Raw genomic sequence first — 18,973 nt, forward strand, 5'->3', positions numbered from 1 at the left:
TAATGGGTCAAAAAACTAAATAATGATGTGATTCCAAACAGCTGATGTCAACAGGTGATTGTAATCATGGTTTGGTACAAAAGCAGCATCCAGGAAAGGCTGACTCTTTGATGAACAAAGATGGCCAGAGGATCTCCAGTTTGTCAACAAATGTGTGAGAAAATTATTGAAATGTTTAAAAACAATGTGCCTCAAAGAAATATTGGAAGGGATTTGCATATTTCCCCCTCTATAGTACATAATATCATTAAATGATTCAGGAAAATGGGAGGAATTTCAGTGCGTAAGGGTCAAGGGCCCAAGCTTAAGCTGAACGCCTGTGATGTTCGATCCCTCAGACGGCACTGCATCAAGAACCACCACTCAACAATAGCTGATATAACCACATGGGTAAGGGATAAGCCTTATGTTAACCATGTCCAGAAGCGGCGTCGACTTCTCTGGGCTGGGAGGCATCTAGGATGGACCATCACACAGTGAAAACGTGTATTGTGGTCAGATGAATCAGCATTCCAGGTCTTTTTTGGAAAAATGGACACCGTGTGCTCCGGACCAAAGACGAAAAGGACCATCCAGACTGTTATCAGCAACAAGTCCAAAAGCCAGGGTCTGTCATGGTATGGGGCTGTGTCAGTGCCCTTGGCAAAGTACATTGAGATCTTAGAGCAACATATGCTGCCTTCAAGACGTCATCTTTTCCAGGGACGTCCATGCATTTTTTAACAAGACAATGCAAAACCACATGCTGCACACATTACATAGGCATGGCTGCAGAAGAAGAGGGTACAGGTACTGGACTGGCCTGGCCTGCCTGCAGTCCTGACCTGTCCCCAATAGAAAATGTGTGAAGAATTTTGAAATGAAAAATGCAACAACTACGACCCGTACTGTCGCACATCTTAAGATGTGTTTGCAGGAAGAATGGGACAAAATAAAACCTAATACACTAAATCACTTGGTATCCTCGGTGCCAAAACATCTTTTAAGTGTGGTGAAAAGGAATGGCAACATTACAAAGTAGTAAATGCTTTACTGTCCCAACTTTTTCTTTGGAATGTGTTGCAGGTCTGAAATGCAGGAATGGGTGTTTATTAATAAATGAAATTAAGATGAGCAGATAAAACATGAAATATCTCAGGTTCATCCTGTCTGCAATCAAATAAAAGTCAAAGTAAATGTAAGAAACACTGTTTTTTTATTATTATTTACATTTTCCATACTGTCCCAACTTTTTCTGATTTGGGGTTGTAGTTGCTACTGTTATATGAGTTTGTTTTTCTTGTTTGTTATACACAGTACTTGCTTTGACAATAAGAACAATGTTTTATCATCACTTAGTTGATTTTAATTTTTCTGCAATAGGTTCAATGAATCTCAATTTCTCAGCTTCATTTGGCCCAGACAACTTTACCGATTACTCCATGGTAAGAGCAAACGTGAACAAATTTGACTCTTTTTTACTGGCATTCTATTATATATAATATATTCTGTTATATAATGTTCTTCTGTTGTTGCATTAGTTCTAAAGATGTTTTACTATGAAATACTTTTCTAATAAATTGAAATTACATAATGACATTAGAGATTAATATCCAATGATCAGCTTTTATTTAGCATTTTAACCCCCTTTTGATCTGTGTGCATAAATAACCATATCATTCGTGTCAGTTTAATTTAACAGGTCTGGACTGGAGCCTGCTCAGTAAAAAGGAATGTCTAAAGTTTGGTGGCTTTCTGGTGGGCAAATCCTGTGAATATGTCCCTGACCTGGCTCTCATGTCCTTTGTCCTGTTTTTCGGCACCTACTCCATGACCATTTCACTCAAGAAGTTTAAGTCCAGCCGGTACTTCCCAACAAAGGTTTGACTGCATCAGAACAGGATTTTCATATTTATTTGTTATAGGACTTATAAAATATACAATGATCAGCCATAACATTAAAACCACCTCCTTGTTTCTACACTTACTGTCCATTTTATCAGCTCCACTTACCATAAAGGAGCACTTTGAAGTTCTACAATTACTGACTGTAGTCCATCTGTTTCTCTACATACCTTTCTAGCCTGTGCTCACCCTGTTCTTTGATGGTCAGGACCCCCACTTGACCACCACAGAGCAGGTATTATTTAGGTAGTGAATCATTCTCAGCACTGCAGTGACAATGACATGGTGGTGGTGTGTTTGTGTGTGTTGTGCTGGTATGAGTGGATCAGACCCAGCAGCACTGCTGGAGTTTTTAAATACAGTGTCCACTCACTGTCCACTCTATTAGACACTCCTACCTAGTTGGTCAACCGTATTTTTTTTATTTTTTTTATTTTATTTTATTTTATTTATTTGCACATATGAACACAAAAGGAAAAGAAACAATGAGAAAAAAAAAAGAATGTGCAGGGAAAGTAAAAAAGCCGAATGGGCTTATATAAATGAACTTTCTCTCAAGAAAAAAAATAACTTAATTAGTTGTAGATGTAAAGTCGGAGACGTTTGCTCATCTATTGCTGCTGGTTTGAGTTGGTCACCTTCTAGACCTTCATCAGTGATCACACAGGACGCTGCCCACGGGGTGCTGTTGGCGGGATGTTTTTGGTTGGTGGACTATTCTCAGTCCAGCAGTGACAGGTGTTTAAAAACTCCATCAGCGCTGTTGTGTCTTATCCACTCATACCAGCACAACACACACTAACCCACCACCTCCGTGTCAGTGTCACTGCAGTGATGAGAATGATGCACCACGCAAATAATACCTACTCTGTAGTGGTCCTGGGAGAGTCCTGATCATTGAAGAACAGCATGAAAGGAGGCTAACAAAGCATGCAGAGAAACAGATGGACTACAGTCAGTAATTGTAGAACTACAAAGGGCTTCTATATGGTAAGTGTAGCTGATAAATTTGACAATGTGTGTAGAAACAAGGAGGTGGTTTTAATGTTATGGCTGATCGGTGTGTATATATATATATATATATATATATATATATATATTATAATTGTTTTCATTATTAATTTCCATGTTCTGTGTAGTCTATTTTCAGTGTGCGTAAAAATTGAAGATTTCAAGGAGTTGAGAAGTTTCTCTTCCAAATTAAACAAACATGTGTCTCAATTTCTTTTAGAGATAATGAAAAACAATCTATCAAACAAATCTTGCCATCAGATTTGCTCTTCCTGAGGGATTGACAAGCCATTTTTCTGCACCGTAGTTTTGGTTCAGTGGAATGGAACATGTCTGGAACAGCTCAATATTCCAAGCCTGTCCTTCCCTGTGGGGACCCGGGGTGGAAAAGGTCTTCAGCCTCAGGCTGCTCTTAAGAGGTGAGCAAATGAAGCTCATTTGAGGGGAGTGATGGCTGCGGCTACCATGTGCACAACACAGGACTTTGCAAAAGGAGGTCATCCGCGATTTAAGAGACATGGATGACAAGGACATAGTCAAGAAACTGGCTCGCCAAGACAAATCACGACGAAGAGACAAAGAGATGAAAACAAATACATACATTATAACCTTCAACAAAACCACAACACCCAGCAAACCCATCATAGGCTACCAAAGGAGGGACGTAGACCTCTAAATACCCCATCACATGATGCAATAAATACCAAAAATTCTGACATGGATCAGCTGAGTGTAGAAGCACCGCAATTGGCTGTAACTGCGGAAAAGAGGGACCTAAAAAATTGCCATGCACCCACAAACCCAAGTGCAGGAATTGATGGGGCCCACATGCTGCATTTACATTTACATTTTCTGCATTTAGAAGACGCTCTTATCCAGAGCGACTTACAGAAGTGCTTCCATAGTGAACATTTTATTTCTCAAGTTTAAGTAAACAACAGTCGAAGAACACAAATCTGTTGAAACCTGTTAGAACCAAAGTGTTTTTTTTTTTTTTTTGGAAATGGAAAAATTTTTTTTGTAAATAAGTCAGCTTAAGTGCTTAGTAAAAAGGTGGGTTTTTAATCGTTTTTTAAAGACAGCAAGAGACTCAGATGTTCGGATGGACAGAGGAAGTTCATTCCACCACTTGGGTGCTAGAACAGAGAAGAGCCTTGATGCTTGTCTTCCTTTAGTCCTGGGTGGAGGCTCAAGTCGAGCGAGACTAGAGGCTCAGAGGTTGCGTGGTACAGAGCGGGGTTTGATTAGACCACGAAGGTAGCTTGGGGCTGGTCCATTTTTGGCTTTGTAGGCGAGCATCAGTGTTTTAAACTGAATGCGTGCACATTTACTACACATTTACCACTTTGTAATGTTGCCATTCCTTTTCACCACACTTAAAAGACGTTTTGGCACTGAGGATACCAAGTGATTTAGTGTTTCAGCTTTTATTTTGTCCCATTCTTCCTGCAAACACGTCTTAAGCAACAGTACGGGGTCATTTTTGTTGCATTTTTCGTTTTAAAATTCTCCACACATTCTCTATTGGGGAGAGGTCAGGACTGCAGGCAGGCCAGTCCAGTACCCGCACCCTCTTCTTCCACAGCCATGCCTTTGTAATGTGTGCAGCATGTGGTTTTGCATCGTCTTGTTGAAAAATGCATGGACATCCCTGGAAAAGATAGCCCATCACATGATGCTATAAATACCAAAAATTCTGGCATGGATCAGCCACAGCATTGCAATTGGCTGTAACTGCAGAAAGGAGGGACCTAAAAAATTGGCATGCACCCACAAACCCATGTGCAAGAATTGTTGGGGCCCACATGCTGCTTTAGAAAGATCAGCAACGTCAAAGCTAAAAACTGTATCAATGGACCATCGTTTGCTGAAAGTAAACAGAACATGGGGGTTAATATTTAGTCATTAGTGGCACTAATCGTTGTATTGTGTTTAAGATAAACTATTTAACTTGACTGAGATTTATTGCTTTTCCCACCAGTCCCAGTTTTCATACATTTGACCCTATTCTCCCAACCTCCTCATTACTCTTTTACCCTCAGTGGCGTACCTTGATTGCGGATTTTGCCATTATCATATCCATCTTGGTCTTCTGTGGCCTGGATTACCTGATGTCCCTCGACACTCCCAAACTGCATGTGCCCACTGAGATTAAGGTCACCTAATTTTCCTTATTTGCCATAATTTTCAGCTCAACGAAATTACCTTCATGAATGACTACTTGCTACATAACTGATTTGAAATCAGATCAATAGTTCCTTGTGTTCTTCATGCCCTTTTTCTTAACTTTTCACCTTCTTGCCTAATATCCTATATTCATCTTTGTATTCCTCTTCGAAAACTCATCAGCTTCGAAAACTCATCAGTGATTTTGCCATCTTCACTTCAATCATGACTTTTGTTGGTCTTGATATGTTCTTGGGGCTTGATACACCTAAGCTTATCATTCCTACAGAGTTTAAGGTATGAGCATGATTAACTAACTGTACTTATGTTTGAATTAATCAGAATGTGTTTTATAATTTTTTTAAATTAACCCTTTGATGCACAACCTGGGTCAAAAGTGACCCAACTGAGTTTTTATTTTCTATATCTTTGCAATAAATTAATTTCGTCATTCAAGCTTCCATGAATTTTTCAATTAACTTGTTTTTGTTCATCACAAAACCTTATTTCAGTTTTATATTTTTTGCTTTTTTAATAAAAATCATTTTTGTATTACTACCCTTCTAATGCACAACATGGGTCAAAAATGACCCTTATGTATTTACTATGGAATTTGACAGAAACTACTGACATTTGTAAGTGTTTGTAGTCAAAAACATATTTACTGATCTTTTGAAAGACAACCAAAGATTAGGCTCTTGAATCTTGAATATGTCCAATACTATTTGCTTGCTAGCTGTTTACATATTCTAGTATAGATACAGCCACTGTATCTGCAGGGTGGGGGCCAGACCATGTGTGGGTGGGTGGGTCTTCATACGCTGTGTAACTACCCTGACTGGCGGAAGAGACGCCTGTGCAGAAGGCAGGGGCGAGAAGAGGAGGGCTGTGCACGTGCCGGAAGAGGCGTGTACAGCGACGTGCTCTCCTCGGATGCAATCTGGTATCTCTGGTAGCAGCGGAAGACAAAATTGAGTGCACAAAATCGGGAGGAAAATGGGGAGAAAATGCATAAAATATATATATAGATATACTGTAGATTGTGAACTAAATAGACACAACTTTCCACAGACACACTGCAAAATTTTGTGGAAAGAATTCCCAGAAAATTGGAGGCTATTGTAGCTGCAAAGAGGAGTCCTACTCCATAATAATACCCAGGGTTTTAAAAATAAATGTCCAATTAGCTTATGGTCAAGAGTCCAGAAACTTCTGTCCATATATTATATCAAGATGGGCAATATGGTGAAATAATAATAACAAGCAATATCTATCATCACTATGTTTTGCTAAGGTTTTTAAAGTAAGCTTTCACAAAACAATGAATCCACATATTTAATTATGTACAGTCAAGCCGGAAATTTTTTTAATTCAAAAGCATAACACTTAAAAGCATGAGCTTAATTTAACATTTTTAAAAACCCTAATCTTATCTCTCTCTTTTTTTTTTTTATTATAGCCGACCCGGCCAGATCGAGATTGGGTGGTCATGCCCAAGGGAAAGAACCCTTGGTGGATGTACTTGGCGAGCTTCGTGCCTGCTCTTCTAGTTACCATCCTGATCTTCATGGATCAGCAGATTACTGCTGTTATTGTAAACCGGAAAGAGAACAAACTCAAGGTCCACTATAGCAAAAGCCTTTTTTCTTTTCTTATTGGTACAGTTTTATAAGTGATATATATATACACCCACCAGGCCTAACATTATGACCACTGACAGAAGAAGTAAATAACAAGTGAACATTTTATCTTCAAAGTTGATGTGTTAGAAACAGGAAAAATGAGCAAGCGTAAGAATTTGAATGAGTTTGACAAGAGCCAAATTGTGATAGCTAGACGACTGGGTCAGAGCATCTCCAAAACTGCAGCTCTTGTGGGGTGTTCCCAGTCTGCAGTGGTCAGTATCTATCAAAAGTGGTCCAAGGAAGGAACAGTGATAAACCAGCGACAGGGCCAAGGCTCATTGATGCACGTGGGGAGCGAAGGCTGGCCAGTGTGGCCCGATCCAACAGATGAGCTACTGTAGCTGAAATTGCTGAAGAAGTTAATGCTGGTTCTGATAGAAAGGTGTCAGAATACACAGTGCATCACAGTTTGTTGCGTATGGGGCCGCATAGCCGCAGACCAGTCAGGGTGCCCATGCAGACCCCCGTCCACTGCCAAAAGCACCAACAATGTGCACATGAGCATCGGAACTGGACTACAGAGCAATGGACGAAGGTGGCCTGGTCTGATGAATCACGTTTTCTTTTACATCACGTGAATGGCCGGGTGTGTGTGCGTCACTTACCTGGGGAACACATGGCACCAGGATGCACTATGGGAAGAAGGCAAGCCAGCGGAGGAAAACCTTGGGTCCTGCCATCCATGTGGATGTTACTTTGACACGTACCACCTACCTAAGCATTGTTGCAGACCATGTACACCCTTTCATGGAAACAGGATAATGCACCCTGACACAAAGCAAAAATGGTTCAGGAATGGTTTGAGAAGCACAACAATGAGTTTGAGGTGTTGACTTGGCCTCCAAATTCCCCAGACCTCAATCCAATGGAGCATCTGTGGGATGTGCTGAACAAACAAGTCCGATCAATGGAGGCCCCACCTCGCAACTTACAGGAGTTTGTGGTTTTGGCAGCAAAAGGGGGACCAATACAGTAGGAAGGTGGTCATAATTTTATGCCTAATCAGTATATACATATAACTATATATAATAATGTTATGTATATTTACTTGATGTTTTGGAGCAGAAAGGATGTGGGTACCATTTGGACATGCTCTGGGTGGGCATTCTCATGGCTGTCTGTTCTTTCTTGTGCCTACCCTGGTATGTGGCAGCTACTGTCATTTCCATTGCTCACATAGACTCACTTAAAATGGAGAGCGAGTGTAGTGCACCAGGGGAACAGCCGCAGTTCCTTGGAGTAAGGTGGGTGAATATTCAAGTAATTAAACATTCAATTAATACTATGTATAGTTAATCATTTGTATAGTTATATTTACTTTTGTGTTAATTTCACCATAGATATTCAGGAAACATTAATTATTTTTAACAGGGAGCAGAGACTGACTGGTATCCTGGTCTTTGTTCTTACTGGAGTTTCTATTTTCCTTGCTCCTGTACTGCAGGTGAGTTTTATGACCAAGTTCCACTTTGTTCCTGTTTTGTACCAGACCTGGTAAATCACAAGAAAACATGTTACCTCAGGCACCCCAGAGACACTGTCTAGGGCACCTGGATGGAAACTCATTTTCACCGAGGGCCACATCTGCATTATGGTTGCCCTCAAAGGGCTGATTGTGACATATCCTGCTGTGATTGCAGTCTGCCTTTTAAGTCTTGGACAATTTGTTGTTTTTCTTGGAGGCTAAATTCTGTGTTTAGTGTCAATATGCCAAATGTATACTTCTTGAAGCATAAACTTGTATTCACTTTTCCATCTTTCATTAAATTCTCTTCTTTCTGCTTCAATTTTCACTTCTTTTACATTTTGGGATTATCTGTAAATATTTCTCAACATCATCTAGTCAAGGACGGATTAAGGATAGTCTGGGCCCCTGGGCAAAAGTTGTTGGACATATTGTCAGGCATGAAAAGAACATCAAATAGCTCAGTTAAGTGTGTGTATGCATTCAAACGGTGGTTGAGACAGGACGTCAATGACAACATTGAAAGTTTCGATCCGAAACTTGTCCTTTCCGTTAAATGCTACACCTGGCTCTGCACTATCATCAGACATAATTTTGCGCTTCTTTGTACGCTGGAGGTCATGCCTGTACTCTTGGGAGACAGCAGTGGTGACATTTAAAGCTGCCCCTTCAAACACCTCAAAGTTATCTCTCTGTGCTGCCACAAAGTCTCGTAAAGACAAGAGAAGTTGTGTAGCTGTACATATGTCAATATCATGCTTCTGCAGCTGCAGGCTTGTGGCTTGGAACCTCTGTAGTATTGTGTCCCAGAAGTATGCCATGAAGGCCATCTCCAGCGTGTCCAATTTTTCACAGAGTGCAGAGGCTTCACTTCGAGTTACACATTTCTCCTCCATATCTTTAGACATATCATTCAATGCCTTTCTCAGTTGTGCATAATATTTCCAAAGAGCCTTAGTTGACTCAGCTCGTGCGCTCCATCGAGTACCTGACAGTGATTTCAGTGTGTGTTTGATATCAGTATCACGGAAAACCTTTCCCCACCTGTGTGTAGATGATGCACAAAATGTGTACATTGCCTGTACAAAGTCAAAAAAACGTCCAGCTTCTGGGCTACTGTCAACAGCATTGACACCAACTAAATTCAGTGAATGTGCTGCACAGGGGACATAACAAATCAAAGGGTTTCTTTGTTTAAGATGAGCTTGGACTCCATTGTACTTTCCCGACATGTTACTTGCATTATCATATGACTGGCCCCTACAGTTGGATAAGTCTAGGCCCATATTCTCCACCATAGCAACGACACACTCTGCCAAACTGTCCCCACTATGGTTTTCAAAATAGGCTCAAAAGCTAGAAAACGCTCAACTACATGTCCGTCATTATTAACAAACCTGAAAATAAAAGTAAGTTGGTCCACATGAGCAAGGTCTGGAGTGGAGTCAACTATAACAGAGAAGTATTTTGATTCTTTGATCTCATTAACAATTGCCTGCTTTGTTCTCTGTCCCATCAAATGGATAAATTCTTCACACACTGTCGATGATAAGTAGGACACAGAACCTTTTCCCTTACCTCCAAACCTTTGGAGGTGCTCAGCTAGGAATGGGTCAAATTTGGCTGAGTTCTATGATGCCCAAAAAATTACCATTGTGGGCTGATCCTAATAGCTCATCATCTCCCCTGAAAGCAAGTCCCCTCTCCCCCAAAAACTGGATGACTGCAACAACTCTTTTCAAAACTTCCCGCCAGTATTGTCTTTCTGCATCAATTTGTTTGACAATATCAGAATCAATTGTTGCTGTGCCTCTGGAGCGATTATATAATGCTAGCATGCAAGCCCTATGCTCCACACTTCCCTGAGTAACTGAGTAGAGCATTTGTAAAGCTCCTACTGGTACCCCCAATGCCTCTATCCCTGACTGAGGCTGGGTACTTAGCACTTCTGTTTTGAAATGCAGCTTCTCCTCTACTAACAAGAATCGACTTGGCTTGGTCGGTAATGGTACTGGGCCATAAAGCAGGGTCGTTGACCGTTTCACACCAGGAGTTGGGGTCCTTGCCCTCCTCATTTGAAAAACGACACTCACACGATGCAGCTGGCTGGTCTGATTGTGGGTCTGACACACCTGCAACTTTCCTTTCATGGTCTTTCTGCTGCTAGTCTGTGGTAGCCTGGCAGGGCTGGCATTCCTGCTCTGCACCTGACTGGGTCTGCAAAGGTACATAGTCACTGACAGGTGACACTAAGCCAGTGGTGATCACATCTTTATTGCTAGAACTCTGATAACTGCTAACATTAGCAATACTTGTCTCACTCATATCCAGCGGTTTCTCAAAGAAGTTTGAGATCAAAGGAACGCTTTTCAGGAAATCTGCCTGATTTGCTTCCTTAATCTTTTTTGCTTTTCTTTTTGAGGCACCACTTTTTTGTTTGGGATCCATGTTATTAATGGCAAGTGTTTCTTAAGATGCAAATATAGAAGCTTGTCTTGCAAATTCCTATTTCTATCCAATACTTACTATGTTGTTTCTATGTTGTGTGTTCAGGAAAAAAATACAATCACAAAATTGTAGAACCAGATACAATATGTAAAAAAAAAAGGCTGACCTATAACTATTTAGCTATAAATTGTTGTTATTGTAAATGTATTGTATGTATGTACTAATATTATAAAGCTTACACTTCTACTATTATCAATAATGTAATATGCAAATAACAATAAGCTTTTAAAAAAGCTGTGAGTTGCTAGTTAGCAACGTTACACTAGCCTTGAAAAAGGCTGTGAACCTTTCAAAGTTTAATATATTATATATAGTAATATTATATTATATCATGTAATATAATATAATATAATATCTAAGCCTTTGAAAAGACTATGAAAAGAATGTAACAGAATATATGCAATATAGTATAGTATAATATAATATAAAAATATTTATATATATTATAAAATAATATAATGCAGTATAAAGGGCAATGAGCCTTTAAAAAGGCTGTTGGTTGCTGATCTGGTAATAGCAAGGTAAAAGTTGTAGTAAAAGCACAGAGCAAGTTCGCAAGCTGAACTGTCTGAATGTGAGGAGTTTTGATACTGGCAGGGGGTTTTATATAGATCTTGCATATTCACTTGGAAGTTCTCGCAACACCTGATTGGCTCAGCCCCCGTGGGAATTTAGGGTAATGTAACAATTTTTCACCACTGAGTGAGAGAGTGGGGGAGGGGCAGCCACTATCTACTACAAAAAATGCTGTTTTGTGTGTGTGTGTGTGTGTGTGTGTGTGTGTGTGTGTGTGTGTGTGTGTGTGTGTGTGTGTGTGTGTGTGAGAGAGAGAGAGGCATGGAGAGGGAGACAGGGGGAAGGTTTTGAGTATATTAAAAATGCTGTGTTAATGATATTAAATCAAGTTTAATTATTGTCGAGACCCCTTCACACTGCCTTGAAACATGTCAAGTCATGTCAAACTGTCATTGAATAGTCATTGAATAGTCATTGAATAACAAGCTGAATAAAATATGTTTTCCAATAAATAATCCTCAAACAAAATATCAGGGTTACACGCATACGCAGCCACAGCTACTACAACAAAACCACTTGCTGTTTCATCATCTGTCACCAAACCAAAATTGTGCTACTCAGTAAAATTAGCTTGCAGTTCTGTTGTATGAAAAGGCACTTTTCCTTTCATGCATTCCTTTAGAGCTAGAGTGACCACTGGTCTCTTTACTGTTGTTTATTAAAGGGGAAACATGAAACTAGTCAAATGGCTTGTTGTTTTCACATAAGTGAAATCACACCCTTGGCCAAATTCACTCAATTTAATCGGTGTCAAAGATAGCATTCATCAGACAAATTGCTTGTCTTAAATTTAAATAGTTGCAAAATTGCAAAATTAATTTGTGTCTCTGCGCTTGAACATAATAATTTTGAAATAATACAAATTCAGAAACATTAAGTAAGGGCCTGAATCGCATATTTGCAACAAAACGTCTGTTATGAAATATGGTAGCTTGCCTGGCAATTTGTAGGTCCCTAGAAAGTCAAGGAGCCATGGTAAACGACTTCTATGGAAGTCAAGGGCCCCATAGCAGGGGCCCTCGTGATCAAGGGCCCTCTAATGGTATGCCCTGCTCTTCTCTAGGGCCCCCTGGTAGGGGCTCTCATAACCAGGGCCCTCTAAAAATATGCCCCCCTCTTTCCTAGGACCCCTAATAGCCAGAAGTCGAAGTCAGAGCAGTGCCACAATGCCTCATCCATTTTCATAAGGGGCCCAAAAGCGTGGCTAGGGCCCAAAAGCATGGCTAGGGGCCCCAAAAGCATGGCTAGGGCCCCCAAGAGGCCCTGGGGTCAAAGTCCCTAATAGTCAGAGGATCCTTAAAATGGAGGGCCCTCGGAAATAAAAATATATTGTATCATAAATGTTGATAGGCATCGCAAAATGTTTTGGGCCAGGGCCCCCTGACCTCAAGGGCCCCTGGGCGCTGGCCCCACGAGCCCGGTCAGTAATCCAGCCATGCATCTAGTGGCGGGATGCGATCACTTTGCAGGTCACAAAATCGGCATGCATTGTGGGAGATGCAGTTTATGTATGATTTTACGGTGTATTTTAAGACAATTGTTCTGCCCTCGCCAAGTTTTCCCCCTTTCTCAGCTAGACAGACAGACAGCTCCCTCCAAAATACAGTTACATCGGTTTTATTTGCTTCCCAACTGTACACTGTGTGCATCGGAATGGAGTAAAACTACAAAATACAAACAATAAAAACAATTAAAAACTTAATACAGTACATGCACATAGCTGTAGTTAAGTGTTACATCTAGTACAATATGAAATTTAACCAAACGTAAAATAGCTCTAACGAGTTAGCATTTTGTGTAAAAATACTAATTGTTATAGTAATGGTAACAACCGTATTTCATTACGGAATTATGGTAAATTCATAACTGAAACCCTGTAACATATGCACTAAACATTTACAAACAACTGAGAATATAAATGTCTACTACTAACAGACGATGATTCTGTATTGGATTGCAAGAGAATTAACTTCTATTTATTATTGTTTACGCTACTGACTTTACCTCGCGTTCTTTTGCCGCTTAAACGTAAAAGTGACATGACTTCTTAGCAAAGGGTAAAGTTAGTTGCCATGACTACGATGTCAACGGTTGCCGCATAGAGGCGCAGGTGTCCCATTAAATTATAAGTACGTCTCTGTAACTACTCGAACCATCACAACAATCGTATGTCTTTTAAGCTCTTGCAGGCCACATAAAATGATGTGGCGGGCCGAATTTGGCCCGCGGGCCTTGAGTTTGACACCCCTGGTCTAGGGGAAGGTAGATCAGTTTGGAGACCTGCTGTCTGGTTAATGCCTAGTTCACACTACACGATTTTTGCACTGATTTTTGTTCACTGACTGGTCGCTGCTAGATGTGGCAGCTTGGAAGCTGAAAAATATCTAGCATGTTAAATATCTTGATCAGTTGGGCGACTGGCAATGAGTGTTATGTTGAACTACAGCCAATGAGAACGCAAGATACGGGGTGAGGGGAAACCCGGGGAGGAGTTGTAAAAATGTTGGACAGGGGCATAATATAGTTTCTGTCAGAATACATCAGCACACACACAAGCTTTACATTATTTCTGACCTTATCGTTCTTGACAAAACATAATACCAACACTGCATTGCAAAAAATATTTATTTACCTCCAACTCACTACAGAACAAAACAATCCATGCTGGCCGCGTAGCCCAATCCACTCTGATTCATTTATTTTTTCTCCTTGCTTTTACGATGCACATCAGTGCACAAACAGCTTTGAATGCTCGCTTAATGTTGACGTGCATTTGTAGACATGGTATCATTAAACCCCTTGTCACTTTTTGCGTGTGTTTTTGTGACAAAACGTAGTTTGGGAGACCAGACAGACTCACCCGCGATTCCTCATGATGGTACACTATATTGCCAAAAGTATTCGCTCGTCCGCCTTCACACGCGTATAAACTTGAGTGACATCCCATTCTTAATCCATAGGGTTTAATATGATGTCAGCCCACCCTTTGCAGCTATAACAGCTTCAACTCTTCTGGGAAGGCTTTCCACAGGGTTTAGGAGTGTGTTTATGGGAATTTTTGACCATTCTTCCAAAAGCACATTTGTGAGGTCAGACACTGATGTTGGACAAGAAGGCCTGGCTTGCAGTCTCTGCTCTAATTCATCCCAAAGGTGTTCTATCGGGTTGAGGTCAGGACTCTGTGCAGGCCAGTCAAGTTCTTCCACACCAAACTCGCTCATCCATGTCTTTATGGACCTTGCTTTGTGCACTGGTGCGCAGTCATGTTGGAACAGGAAGGGGCCATCCCCAAACTGTTTCCACAAAATTAGGAGCATGAAATTGTCCAAAATCTCTTGGTATGCTGAAGCATTAAGAGTTCCTTTCACTGGAACTAAGGGGCCGAGCCCAACTCCTGAAAAACAACCCCACACCATAATCCCCCCTCCACCAAACTTTACACTTGGCACAATGCAGTCAGACAAGTACTGTTCTCCTGGCAACCGCCAAACCCAGACTCTTCTATCGAATTGCCAGACGGAGAAGCGTGATTCGTCACTCCAGAGAACACGTCTCCACTGCTGTAGAGTCCAGTGATGGCGTGCTTTACACCACTGCATCTGACGCTTTGCATTGTGCTTGGTGATGTAAGGCTTGGATGCAGCAGCTCGGCCATGGAAACCCATTTCATGAAGCTTTCTACGCACTGTTCTTGAGCTAATCTGAAAACCACATGAGGTTTGGAGGTCTGTAGTGATTGACTTTGCAGAAAGTTGGCGACCTCTGCGCACTATGCGTCTCAGCATCCGCTGACCCCGCTCTGTCATTTTACGTGGCTAACACTTCGTGGCTGTTGTTCCCAATTGCTTCCACTTTGGTATAATACCACTGACAGTCGACTGTGGAATATTTAGTAGTGAGGAAACTTCACGACTGGACTTCACGGTACCACACTGGAATTCACTGAGCTCCTGAGAGCGACCCATTCTTTCACCATGGTTTGTAGAAGTAGTCTGCATGCTTAGTTGTTTGGTTTTAAACACCTGTGGCCATGGAAGTGATTGGAACACCTGAATTCAATTATTTGGATGGGTGAGTGAATACTTTTGGCAATATAGTGTAGATTGTTAGTGTGTGACCCCCTATCGCCGATCAGTCGTGTAGTGTGAAATACACAACGACTTAAAAGACTCCCAAGTGCAAGAGATCCAGTTGTGTAGTGTGAACTGTACAGCGATCTGACAACTTGAAAGTCGTGTAGTGTGAACTTGGCATATGGTGCTGGCACCAGTAGTGAAGGAATGCAGGAAGCGTAGCATGTATTTTTAATTAGATGTTTGTTATTTGACAAAAGTATGTGGACACACCTTTTAATTCTTGTGGTGTTTTAGCCACTCAATGCTAACAGGTGTAAAACATAAATATATGCCTTTATATGCTTTTAACTTTGAGGCAGCTAGGAAGATGGCCCAAACAGGAGATCTATTAAGATATCATTTTATAAGTTTGGTGTGCTGAAATTTCAGTGGCCTGTACAGAGCCCAGAACTCAACCCCAGTGAATACCTTTAAGATAAATTGGAACAGTGATTGTGAACTAGGCCTTTTAATTTGCAAATGCTAAAATAAGCACAATTTTTTATTATTATATTAATTTGCTGTGTCTTTTTTTATCTTTTTAGTATATTCCCATGCCTGTTCTCTATGGTGTATTCCTGTACATGGGAGTTGCTTCTCTCAGTGGCATTCAGGTGCACACATACCTTCTTTTAGTTATTTAATTTTTCTGAAATTTTTTCAGTATTATTACAAATGCAATTGTACATTTATGTTGAAGTTCTGGGAAAGGATCAAGCTTATTCTGATGCCTGCCAAGCACCAGCCAGACTTTGTTTACCTTCGCCATGTTCCTCTACGCCGGGTGCATCTTTTTACCTTAGTGCAGATCACTTGTCTAGCTGTGCTTTGGATCCTCAAGTCTACAGTAGCAGCAATTATTTTCCCCGTCATGGTAAGTGCAATATTTTTACATCATTGTGAATTGATGAATTGAATCTTACCAACTTTAGTACGCATGCACCAGCTCTGTGTAGCCACATTTGGAGTTTCTAATCTGAGGTTTTACATTTTATAATTACATAATTATCATACACCGATCAGCCATAACATTAAAACCACCTCCTTGTTTTTACACTCACTGTCCATTTATCAGCTCAACTTACCATATAGAAGCACTTTGTAGTTCTACGTACAATTACTGACTGTAGTCCATCTGTTTCTCTACATACTTTTTTAGCCTGCTTTTACCCTGTTCTTCAATAGTCAGGACCACCACAGAGAAGGTATTATTTAGGTGGTGATGATTCTCCGCACCGCAGTGACAATGACATGGTGACAATGGTGGTGTATTAGTGTATGTTGTGCTGGTATCAGTGGATCAGACACAGCAGCGCTGCTGTCCACTCTATTAGACGCTCCTACCTAGTTGGTCCACCTTGTAGATGTAAAGTCAGAGACGATCGCTCATCTATTGCTGCTGTTTGAGTTAGTCATCTTCTAGACCTTCATCAGTGGTCACAGGACGCTGTTGGCTGGATGTTTTTGGTTGGTGGACTATTCTCAGTCCAGCAGTGACAGTGAGGTGCTGCACAGCACTGCTGTGTCTGATCCACTCATACCAGCTCAACACACACGAACACACCACCACCATGTCAGTGTTACTGCAGTGCTAAGAATGACCCACCACCCAAATAATACCTGCTCTGTGGGGGTCCTGGGAGAGTCCTGACCATTGAAGAACAGGGTGAAAGGGGGCTAACAAAGCATGCAGAGAAACAGATGGACTACAGTAAGTAATTGTAGAACTACAAAGTGCTTCTATATGGTAAGTGGAGTTGATAAAATGGACAGAGAGTGTAGAAACAAGAAGGTGGTTTTAATGTTATGGCTGATCAGTGTATATTGTACTGTGTATTGTGAAGTATTTACAAGTAAAGAACACTTATTTTATCTTGAATTTGTTTTGTGACAGATCCACAAAGACTTAATTAGTTTTGGTGTGTTTATGTGTAGTTGGTTAGTTTTTTTTTCACTTTGCTTTAGTACTGCTGAAATTTGTTTCATTTTTACATCAAGCCCTTACAAGCAAATACTCAGCTTCAAAATAACTGTCATTTATAAAACGGATAGTTCCGGTCCTAAAATCTGATTGGCTGAGCCGCGTTCGAAGCCGTTGTAAAATCCCCGATAAACGCACACCTAGGACCGCCTCACATCATTCCATATTAATACGCCACTGAAAAGAAAAAGTTAATGTTATTTTCGCCCTCATGTTGCCTAGCAACACTGTTAATCGAACTACCTGGCGTCGCGGAAGAATGCTTTATTGTAAGTTTATACACAATAAATACATTTATGAATTAAACATTGTTGTATTTATTGTATTTAATTTTGACCGCCGTTTAATAAAAGCAATAAGCCACTCGAGACCGTGCGTTACTGCTATGATTTTAGCACGGGAAAGAAGTTTTAGGCACTCCGCTTCGCGTCGTGCCAAAAACGTCATCCCCATGCTAAAATCACAGTAACACACGGCCTCTCGTGGCTTATTGCTTTATTTAAGAACAAATAGGAAAGGTCATAAAATGTTTTTGTTTAATCTTAGATTGATTGTGTGTGTGTGTGTGTGTGTGTGTGTGTGTGTGTATGTATGTTAAGGGAGCCATGTTGAAACATGCCAGGCAGATACACTGATCAGCCATAACATTAAACACTCACTGTCCATTTTATCAGCTCCACTTACCATACCATTAGCAAACTTTTAAAGTTTGATTTGATATTTGGTTGTCTCCTATTTGAAGATCCTGGGACTAATGCTGGTGAGGAAGATGCTTGACCTTGTATTTTCCCAGCATGACTTGGCTTGGCTGGATGATATTCTTCCTGAGAAAGACAAAAAGAAAAAAGAGGATGAGAAAAAGAAAAAAGAGAAAATGAAATCCAAGGCCAGAGAACATCACAATGATGAAGAGGTAAACATGCAATTAAGTTTGCTTAAATACATACAGCAATAATTGTAAGGCACAGACACTTGACCAATTGTGGCTAAATTGTTTGCAGTTAGCTGATCTGCTAGTCTTTGAGATTTGTGCCACAATCAGCTAGATAAAGCTTATTTTTGCATATTAAAAGATTAAGATTATTATTAAGATTATTGCCATCTGAAACTGAAATCCCTCTCATTGTACCTGTAAGGCAATATTGTTTGCACTGTTGTTTTTACACAATATTAATATATTGTGAATTAGATTTTAAATAAATACAATTGCCATTTTACCCACCAATCTACACTTAATAACCCACAATAACAAAGTAAAATCATCGGGGTTTTTTTTTAATGAATTTAAAATTAGTCTTAAGCCACCATTAGATTTGTTGTTTTAGCAATGCTGTAATGTCTTTTTATTAAAATACAACCAGAAAATACTGGAAATTTGTATGCAGTATTAAAAAAAATTATTTGTCCTACTATTTATGTCCAAGTAACTGCTGTGAAAAAGGTCTGTTACACCTGGTTTGTGCAAGACATGCTTGAGCATTACATACACTTATATGAATGGAATTCATTGGAAGCTTGCTAATATGTATAAGAGAAACCTTCAATCACATCATTCCATTTAAAATGCCACAGATGACCAGAA

General features: G+C 40.3%; 1 protein-coding gene across 1 annotated transcript in view; it reads left to right on the top strand.

Annotated features, from left to right (window-relative positions):
* Positions 1-18,973, top strand: part of slc4a5b (solute carrier family 4 member 5b) — a 46,982-nt gene that overhangs the window by 26,981 nt on the left and 1,028 nt on the right. The window contains exons 16-25 of the mRNA XM_063014760.1: positions 1,363-1,424; positions 1,669-1,860; positions 4,938-5,051; positions 5,245-5,358; positions 6,521-6,682; positions 7,812-7,990; positions 8,118-8,190; positions 15,956-16,024; positions 16,111-16,284; positions 18,134-18,304. Of these exons, the coding sequence (XP_062870830.1) occupies positions 1,363-1,424; positions 1,669-1,860; positions 4,938-5,051; positions 5,245-5,358; positions 6,521-6,682; positions 7,812-7,990; positions 8,118-8,190; positions 15,956-16,024; positions 16,111-16,284; positions 18,134-18,304 (1,310 nt within the window). The remainder of the gene's footprint in view (positions 1-1,362; positions 1,425-1,668; positions 1,861-4,937; positions 5,052-5,244; positions 5,359-6,520; positions 6,683-7,811; positions 7,991-8,117; positions 8,191-15,955; positions 16,025-16,110; positions 16,285-18,133; positions 18,305-18,973) is intronic.

This window comes from Trichomycterus rosablanca, chromosome 18, assembly GCF_030014385.1.
Source record: "Trichomycterus rosablanca isolate fTriRos1 chromosome 18, fTriRos1.hap1, whole genome shotgun sequence".
NCBI classification, from domain to species: Eukaryota; Metazoa; Chordata; class Actinopteri; order Siluriformes; family Trichomycteridae; genus Trichomycterus; species Trichomycterus rosablanca.